The sequence below is a fragment of the Tachypleus tridentatus genome, chromosome 10 (assembly GCF_004210375.1).
Source record: "Tachypleus tridentatus isolate NWPU-2018 chromosome 10, ASM421037v1, whole genome shotgun sequence".
NCBI lineage: Eukaryota > Metazoa > Arthropoda > Merostomata > Xiphosura > Limulidae > Tachypleus > Tachypleus tridentatus.
In genome coordinates, this window is record NC_134834.1 from 142,594,134 (window position 1) to 142,604,416 (window position 10,283).

Below are 10,283 nucleotides of genomic sequence, written 5' to 3' on the forward strand. Positions count from 1 at the left end.
AATATGAAATACAATAATCAATACATTTATTATTTCAATCCACAACGATCTAAGTTACGACTGAAATAAACTTTTCCCACGTGGTTAACACTCGCGCTGACGCTACACGACCGGGAAATGCATCCGATTCGTCTAGTGGTCCGAGCGCAAATCGAGTACAAATGGAAAGCAGCTACATTAGGCGCGAGCGAGACTATCTCTTTTCCAGTGGAGTGTACCAGGTCGAGTTTATCTGAAGGCTGCAGGTGGTATTTGTGGAGAGAGGTTAATCATTCCTCAAGGTGGTCGAGGGGGGATTTAGGGGCTCACATACAACAATACATACACAGGAGGGGAGTGAAGACGGCACGATCCACTCCTTAGCGGCAGCCGAAGGTAGGGATGACACTATAAACCCAAAGGGGGCGGGGTGGAGAAATCACACACAGTAATATTTTATCGCACATTGCAGAATTACATATGACGTTTATAGAATTTGTAATAACCGAAACTTGTACTGACATTGCACAATTGCCATGCAACCGTGCAGATGACGGAAAGAAGAAATCCAGGTAAATATTAATCGTTTATGTCATATTTTCCTATACTATGTTTCAATAAAACAATATAAGAATAGGTATGTTTAACTTTCTAGATTAGCTGAAGTGAATCCATCCGTATTTTTTTGTACAACTCGTTATGTGTAAACAAGGATGGTTGCCCGTTACATTGTGTAGGTCTGTACTACTGTAGTGTAGTAGTAGAAGAGAAGGAATATTTATATTTAGGTAATGCTTTGAAGCAAGTATGAAATCGAAAACATTTCCCAGTCTTGACATCACAAATGCACATATTTGGTATCTTGAATGCATATCCTGTGGTAGAATCAAAAGTCCGCAATGATCCATGTTGCTGCTCTGTTAAATTTAGCGCCAACTCCACCGCTGCTAAAAAGATTTGTTACGGCTACCGTTACACAGATGAAAGTTGTATACTCATTGAAAGGGACCTCGTCTGTTATTATTTTATAGACCTTTGATGATGAAAGATGACATATGATAATACGTAAATAATAAATCCTTATTTTTAATACATCAGCAGAGCTACACATTCTAAAGCGTACACACTTTATGCGATGTGTGTATTATGGCGGGATCCACTAACACAGCCAACAATGGAGTTACAAATGGGGACGGCCAGACAAATCGTATAAAAACGGCGAAAAAGTGAAACATATATTGTGTTTAATGTGTGTTTCTTTAATTTAATATTACAAACTATCTAAAAATCTCTTTAGGTACGAAATGTATTTACCTTTTTAAACTCTACTTTGAAATCGAATGGTGCGAGATAGGAGCCAGCGCCAGGCCGTACACTACGAATAGAAGGCCCGTGATCCTGCAAAATATTACGCCAACCCCTCTCACTTCTTTGCTCCCAGGGAACTTTCTCAGACTTTAGGTCACTCCCATAATCCCTACCGATAAGAGAAATGTAGGATCCGGGGGATATTGCATCGAGACATGAGCAACCGAGTTGTGTAGTTAAAATAATAAAAATTGTATACCCTTACGAAAATCGGGGAATACCATGGATCACGCATCAGCATGTGTCTGCAGAGATTTCCTTGTGTTCACTCTACAGTCCACAATTTATTTCGGATTTCTGTCCAATTTGGTGAATATGTTAGTTAGGTTGAGGTCTGGCCATTAAATGTTTTTGGCCACCCCGGGTGGGGGATTGTGGCAAGAATTTGCATTTTGAAGTACGTCTTTATTTGCTAGATTGAGGGAAAGTCCAAAGATACGCCGTCGGTTTGCGAGCGACCGACATTTGCTAGTCATTATTGTTGAATGGCCTGGCATGGCCAAGCCCGTAAGGCGTGCGACTCGTAATCCGAGGGTTGCGGGTTCGCGCCCGCGTCGCGCTAAACATGCTCGCCCTCCCAGCCGTGGGGGTGTATAATGTGACGGTCAATCCCACTATTCGTTGGTAAAAGAGTAGCCCAAGAGTTGGCGGTGGGTGGTGATGACTAGCTGCCTTCCCTCTAGTCTTACACTGCTAAATTAGGGACGGCTAGCACAGATAGCCCTCGTGTAGCTTTGTGCGAAATTCCAAAACAAACAAACACAAACAAATTATTGTTGAAATTTAACATTAAATTTAGTTAAATAAATGATACACTTTACGTTCCAGAATGAAAACCCGTGACATTTGGATGCATGTCTTGCATAATATTTATTAATAGACACTGCAAAGTTTGGTAAACTTTGGAGTTAAACATGGTAGAACAATCAGACGTTTCCAATATTTTCCCATGCATTAAATTATTGTTTCTTTGTTTGTTTGTTTTGGAATTTCGCACAAAGCTACTCGAGGGATATCTGTGCTAGCCGTCCCTAATTTAGCAGTGTAAGACTAGACGGAAGGCAACTAGTCATCACCACCCACCGCCAACTCTTGGGCTACTCTTTTACCAACGAATAGTGGGATTGACCGTGACATTATACACCCCCACGGCTGGGAGGGCGATTATGTTTAGCGCGACGCGGGCGCGAACCCGCGACCCTCTGATTACGAGTCACACGCCTTACGCGCTTGGCCATGCCAGGCCCGCATTAAATCATAAGGTTAGGCATTTTAGCAAGCTTCTTTCACATTTTTATTTGCTTCATGAGCCTGGATTTGTTGTCCCATGTGGGGTTAGTGGATGTGAAAGACAATTCAAAAGCACCAAATGTTTGAAAAGACATAAATAAAAAGCATGGATGGTTTGCTACTACCAGTATGCAGGATAATGAAGCTGGTGGTGAATGTGCCGAGTACTTTATGGAACAGAGGTATAAAACCTCTGACAGTGATGAGGCAGTTGATGGTAATCAGGAGATGGTTGTCACAGACAAGCGAAGAATCTTAGTTAAAACAATTCTGTGCTGCGTAAAAATGAAAAAAAAAAATTACTTATAAAACTACAAGTTATTTTTTTTTTAATTTGTCCTGTTCTATTATGGCTGCCAAAGGTGATAAACATTTATTCCAAACCATAAAAAGAACATTGATCAGTGAGGGGGTTCCTAGAAATAGTATACGAGTAGTTACAGTGATGGAAGCTTGTAAGAAAAAAAGTCTTGACTTTGATTGAAAATTTCACTGACCACAATAATTTCCAGTCTTACATTGAAGATAATTTGTTATTTGTAAAACCTGTTGAGTATGACCTGGGAATTGCTGGTGATGTGAAACATGACACAATGCAGTATGTTTCTTTATTAGATACTCTGAAGTGTTTGCTTAAACATGATGATATTTTTAGCCAGGTTGTTTATCCTCGCCAGTCAGCTGATGACTGTCTTAGAGATGTCGTTGATGGTGAACATTTCAAAAGCCATCCATTCTGGCAAGAAACTCCCCTTGCCCTTCAAATCATTCTCTATTTTCATGAGTTTACAGCTGTGAACCAGGCTAGAATACGAGCTCCTGCTTACAAATGTGCTGCTTTCTACTATTAGTTAGGCAATATTGAACCTGCTTTGAGATATCAGCTTCATTATATATTCTTAGCAATCTTGGTGAAGAGCCAAAAGGTAAAAAAACATGGGGTAAATACAGTGATGAGACCTTTGATTGAAGAACTATCTGTTCTTGAAAACATTGGTATTGACATTGTCAGACCAGAGGGAACATTCAAATTCAGAGGTGCGCCTCTTTTTGTTGTTGCAGATAATTTGGGAAGCCATGCTATTGAAGGGTTTCTTGAATCATTTTCTGCTCTCAGATCATGTAGATTCTGCATGGTAACTCAGGATAATTTAAGAAAGTTGATTGATATTTCAAACTGTTCAGAGAGATCTATTGTATCCTATAATTACCAAGTTGCAATGGTCGAAACTGAACAGACTTTGTCAAGTACATATGTGGTTAAAAAAGATCGCCCCCTGAACGTTTTGCAGCAATTTCATGTAGAAAATGCTCTACCACCTGATATATTACATGACGTTTTTGAATCTGGTTTGATGTCAGAAATTTTATAGTTTTACTCATAGATCAGTATGTCTTATCTGGATACTTCAGCCTTCAGTACCTTGCAGGCAGAGTGAAGGAGTTCCATTACAAAGGAACTGATAAAATCAATAGGTCTGAGTTTGTTATTTTGAGAGGGTCTGGACACATTAAACAAAAAGCTGTGCAAGTTTGGTGTCTTTTAAGATTATTTCCATTACTGGTGGGTGATGCAATGCCAGAATTCAACAACAAGTGGGGTGTTCTGTTGGCTCTGCTGGATATGGTAGAATTGATAATGTGTCCATCAATGTCATATGCAAGCATTGAATTCTTAAATGATGTGATACAACAGTTCCATTCTCTTTATGAAAAAGAATTTCCAAATAGAACTCTCAAGCCAAAGGGACATTTTACTTTGCATTACCCAGAGATGACCCGCAGATTTGGTCCACTGAAGAATGTGTGGACCATGGGATTTGAAGCCAAACATAGTTTTTTGTTGATGTTGCAAGACGTACCTAAAACAGGAGGAATCTAGCCAAAACAATGGCAATGAGACACCAGTATAAACTCTGTTCACATTTGGAAAGCAATGGATTTCTTGGAATAGATGCCTTTTAACCTGACTAATTCTGTCAGATTGCCTGTGAATTCACTCGAAGAAGAGCGAAACCTTGTCAGTGCATTTGTTGGGGGAAGGCGATTTTGTCACTAAAGCGTCAGGTTGTACAGTCAACTGCCTCACATACAACACAGGGACAATGGTTGTCAGTAGCTACGAATTCGACAGTCTTCAATTTTCTTCAGTGATCTGTTGCTTTGTTCTTTGGGGAAAACCTTTTTTGTATTGTCAAAGATACCAAACTGTTGATTATCACAGGCATCTTCATGCTTACATTGTAGAGCCAATGAGAAGTTATGAACTTCTGAGCATTCCAGATCTTTATGATCATTACCCATTGCCTTGTTATGTGAACAAAGGTGAAAATATGATCATCCTACATCACTACATTCGTGGCGACTGAATGATGACAAATTTTAAACAGAACTTTGTAATCAGTTGTAAATTTTAACCTATTTTATGCAACTTGGTGTGTCCCTTTTCAGAGAACTTTTGTCATATTAATATGTATCATGCATATTTGCACCAAAATCACCACTATCATCACCATCTTTGAGGTCAGACTACTTATATTTGCTTTCACCTTTTAAAGGTTACTATTTGTTAGGGAAAAACCAAATTACTTATTTAGCTGATTTATACCAATCCTGCTGATGTTAAATTTATGGAAATGTAATATATCTTTTTGGTGTTTTGTAGTTTGCATGTGTATACATATAAATCATTTTTGATCAGTACCATACTTTTAGATTCCAGAGAGATGGTTTTATCCTACCACATTACCTACAATGAAAAACAATTGTCATTGGATGATCTGGGATTGTTGCCCAGTAAGATTTCTGACAACTTAAATCTGGATGTAGATGCTACCAACTTGTCAGCTTAAGTGTATGTGGAAGACTGGCACGACTGGGTGGATATTCAATGGTCTGACATTCCAAAACCAGGAGCAAAGTTGCGCGTTTTTCTGGTTTCTAATGTTGGGGCCTCTGACGGAGAGATAGTTGTTGTGGTGAGTAGTTTGTAAGAATACGCAACCCATTTAAATTTGAGTGATTATAATAATTTATGTAGTCATTGGAAATCATCCTGCGGAAACTTTATTCCGAAGAAAAGAAGTAAAATTGTTCAATATACATTATTCAACACAGCACAATTACTGTTATTTTTTATTACAAATTTTGACCCGTTAAATATGTATTTTTGAGCAGAATCCACCGAACACTGAAGTGCCTTCAAGCAAGCAGAGTGCATCTTCACCCGGTCCCAGTACTGAACGTATTCAGTCCATATAATCATGGTAGGATATGTCCTAATGAATGTCAAATAGATCTTTAATTTGTTGGAGAAATAGTTTTATCTTTCACTTGAGACAATGTGTATCATTTCTGATTACAAACGTGTAATTATATCTCTTCAGATGTCTTCATCTGTATTTGACAGCCTGCCCAACCTCTATTTTCCAGATATCCCACTTCAAGGCAGTATGACTAAGTAGTGGATGAAATATTTAAGCGCTACCCTCAGCTGTCAAATGCCCCAAATCTAATACCCCAAGGTGTTCCTAAAGTACTATCTACATGCGCATTATGTTATGTTTGTTGTGAAATATATTCTCATCACAAATATATTCTTTTATCTATACATTTGACTTTGAGTCCAAAAGCCAATGAGCTCAATAAAATTCGTCCTAAAGTGTATAACAGGAATCACCATATCACCACTTGTAAGGGTGTAAATGTATTCTGCAAAAAATATGTTCATTAGTTACAAAATATATTAAATGGCATTTTTTGTGTTGCATAATATTAGTGAAGAAATTAGTGAAAATTTTGTGGGAAGTTGTATATTTTTTTAAAATGCACACAAGTACATATATCTACTAAGGAGGGCTGTGGAAAATGCTATTTTGATACTTTGGAATATTTGTTTTGTTTGCATACGACGTAACGTGACTCAACTAATGAAACTCAACTAATTTGATGCTAAACAGAATACATTGTCAAGACGAACTCGTACAACTGATTTAGTAACAAGTATATGTATGACTTTCAGTTTCTTAGATTAAACCTGAAAATGCCAAAAGTGGTTTAAAAGAAATATTGTGCAAAATAATTATAGTTATACCAGGGCAGTTTTGTTATTCATTCTCAATAGAACTAATTCTGTCAATTCTAATTGCAGGAGCTGTGGAGGATGAGACTTCGTCAAAAATTCCAGAATAATAGAAAGCGGAAGGATTCATCATTGTCTATAGTCCAAGAAAGAAAGAAAAAGACGAAAACTGCAACAGATGAAACCCCATTTCCAATCCACATCTCAGAACAGAGGCTATATGGATTAAAGCAATACTTGTGTGAAAAGCCAGTTGGGGAGGATAAAACTTCCACCGAAAAACTCAAGGAATGGATGAAAACTCGTCTGCATTGCAGAAAAAAGGGTGATCTTTGTAAAGTGGACTTTCTTATGGGCAAAACTCTGCATGATCGTATGAAACTGGTCATTGACAACACTCCTGTTAATGAACTTGTAGAGCATTATCCTTTCCTTGTGGTACCACCAGCACAGCTATTGAATGAATTTAAGCGGCTAGGAAATGATGCAGAAAAAAGGAATGTCCAACTTTGTCTCTCAATATAAGGACTCCGTAAATTCTCACCTGCAGCACAGAAACATATCACCAGGAAATAATTCATTGCTAGCATTTCTTATGAAACAGTCCTTACACATGCCTGATGTTACATCTAGTATTGCCATTCTTGGTATCCCTTTTCTTCTAAAAGAAAGTGAAAGTATCATGGTGGGAACTGAAGTTAGGGAACCTGCTGAGAGTGGTATATACATTCAATGTGGTTCGGTTCCTCAGTTTTATGACCAGAAATTCAAACTATATGTTGATGACATTGATATTTGTGCCACTGAAGATTTTGTGGAAGCATTCACTATGTATATAGGGAGTTTTTATATCTTCAACTTTGCATTTCCAACAAAACTCAAGAAAACTTTCAACTTTGTTGAAATGGTTGTTCTGAAGCTCTGAGTCCAGGAAAATTACCAAATCTGAAAAAGATGCAGACAGATGTGTTCTTCAGTTGCTTGATCTCTTGAATGTCAAAAAACATAGCAGCGGGAAATATGTCAAAACATCCCAAAGGTAAAGGAAGAGGAAAGTGTTCAAAGCCATAAGGTTATATTAGATCTAGTAATAGTAACTTGTATTTGATCCAGGGTGAATTTTCAATAACCAAGTGTAAAGTTCAGTTGTTTATTTTCAAATTGTTGCTGCATTTTGAATTTTATTTTGGTACATGTATATTGATCTACACTTGTTCAGCTTAAAATAAAAATGATGCTGCTAAAATGCATTTTATATTTTTTCAGGATGGTAGCTGGTTACTGGGACTTAGGTTGAATCATCAGATGGCTGCGGGGTTGACTGCTCAGTGACGGTTCTGCTGACCACAACTGACTAAAGATAGTCTCTTTGCCTTACAGTGACATTGCAGAGGTGGTCCTGGCCGGTTCAACATGACTTATCTTCAATGGTCGTTGGATAGTCATAATGACAACAGTCCGTTGTTAATGGATGGTCATAATGACAACCACTCCTTGGACGAATAGGGTCACACTGACTATGTCATGACTACTCTGTAGTGGTTTGCAGGTAGGCAGTGAGACTATTGTCAGGTAGTCAGCATTGGTCAGAATGACTACCTAACGAAAGTCATAACGACTATCATAGTGCAGTCAAATTTATTACCTGCCAGGTATCCCTGCTACCATTATCTGACTATTTCCCGACTACACAATAGTAAAAATGACTAATATTTAATAGTCACATCAGGTAGTCATCGATTTTAGCGACTACTTGGAGAGTCTTTTTGGCACCGCTTGACTATCTGATTTACTATTCAAAAGTCGTCGCCTTGACTAGTTCTTATTTTGAGTGAATTTTCTGAACGTATTCAACAGAACTTGACGGAAAATCACAGAGAAACGAAATGACGTACAACTTTGTGTAATGTTGTGTTCCCATATAATGTAACAGAACTATACTAATCTTTAGTGTTCTATTTCAAAGAATCTCATGTTTCATTAAATTTCAAAGCATGTAAACATGCTACAGTAGCATTGCCAGTAATAGTCATTTAGACGATCCTAGAATATTACGTTTTAATACAGATTTTAGAGTGCTCATACAAAATTGGAAATGCATAGTTTCATACACAATAAAAGTCAGCAATGAACACAATAAACTTCAGTAGTTCTGTATCGCTGTGTTATGAAGTTGTAAAGAGTTGATTTTAATTAATGCGTAAGTAATGATACATTATATTAAGATAAATATAAATATTTAGACACAGAAAAGTACAAATTATAACTTACCAATTGGCTAGAATTATCTTTTATGAGAGGCTGGGACGAATGCGTAGTTAGCGTGTGAGACTGCGGATTCGAGGTTCACAGCTCGTTACTGTAAAAAACAAAAAATCGCGTTCCGCACTTTGAAACATGGATGCGTTATAGGAATGACAGCCAAATCCTTTTATTCGATTGAAGTAATCCACAAGTTGACTAGCTAGCTACTTTTTGTCTTTCACATCAAAATTTGGGACTGCTAGTGGGGATAACTCTCGTTTTGGTCTGCGCGAAATTTAACAACAAACGACATGGTAGGAAACGTTTCGAGCATTTTCCTACACAGGGTTTCGACAGGACTAGACTCAGCTATTGTCTTTGTTTTATGGCGTGTCATAATAATGATTTGATGGGTTTGCAAGAGCTTTCGTGACCCTTGCTTTTGTTTATGAATTTTATGGGATTAGCACGAGAATTGACAGCACTTATCTTCAATTTATAATTGTGATGATTTCATAGATTTACAAAACGTTCGTTGAATTTTATCTTTAATTTATAATGATATTGATATGATAGCTTATATTTAATTTTGTTGGTAGTGATTTTATGAGTGTGCAAGGGGTTTGTTGAAATAAGTAAGACACTGGCGTTAATTAAGAGTTATAATTACTTCAACAGAACACAATCAGTCTATGAACATATTTTAGAGTCAGCACGTTTGATGATGACCTTTTGTCTCTAGCTGCACTTATAAATATCCTTTCTATATCGCAAGTAGAGCGAAGAAAACATGCTGTTCAGAAACATATCTCGTGCATCAAACCGAAATACTACACATGTTCGAACCTTTGTTTGTTATTTGCAGCTATCAAGTTCCAAATAATTTCAGCCTCCCCAGTGGTGCAGAGGTTTGCCTTTGAACTTATACTGCTGGAAACCGGATTTCGATACCCTCATTAAGCAGTGCACAGATCGTCTAATGTGCATATCTGTGCTTAACAACAAATAAAAAAAATATATATATCTCCCAAACACTTTCTTTCATGAATATATTTATCTACTAGCAGAGACCTGCTAAACATTTAAGGTCAAATTAGTATTTTCATTGCAACACTACTTTTTAAATATAGGTTTCCTAGAATAATACAAAAGAATTCTAATCGCAGACACTAAAACTTTCTGCAAGTCCACTTTTCTCAGGCCTAACATTAGTTACGTCTTTATTAGCATGGCCTGTATTCGCTAAAGAGATACAGTATTAATTTAACTTTTTTCTTTTTTTTAGTTCATTTAGGGCTAAACCCCACTGTATTTAATGCTG

General features: G+C 37.4%; 1 protein-coding gene across 1 annotated transcript; it reads left to right on the forward strand.

Moving 5' to 3' along the window:
• The first annotated feature begins 222 nt into the window (after nucleotides 1-222).
• On the forward strand, nucleotides 223-8,072 carry LOC143228230 (uncharacterized). Its single transcript, XM_076459524.1, has 4 exons — nucleotides 223-551; nucleotides 5,353-5,615; nucleotides 5,815-5,903; nucleotides 6,788-8,072. The coding sequence occupies exons 3-4, from the start codon at nucleotides 5,901-5,903 to the stop codon at nucleotides 7,241-7,243; spliced, it is 459 nt and encodes a 152-aa protein (XP_076315639.1). The 5' UTR covers nucleotides 223-551; nucleotides 5,353-5,615; nucleotides 5,815-5,900; the 3' UTR covers nucleotides 7,244-8,072.
• Nucleotides 8,073-10,283: the final 2,211 nt, after the last annotated feature.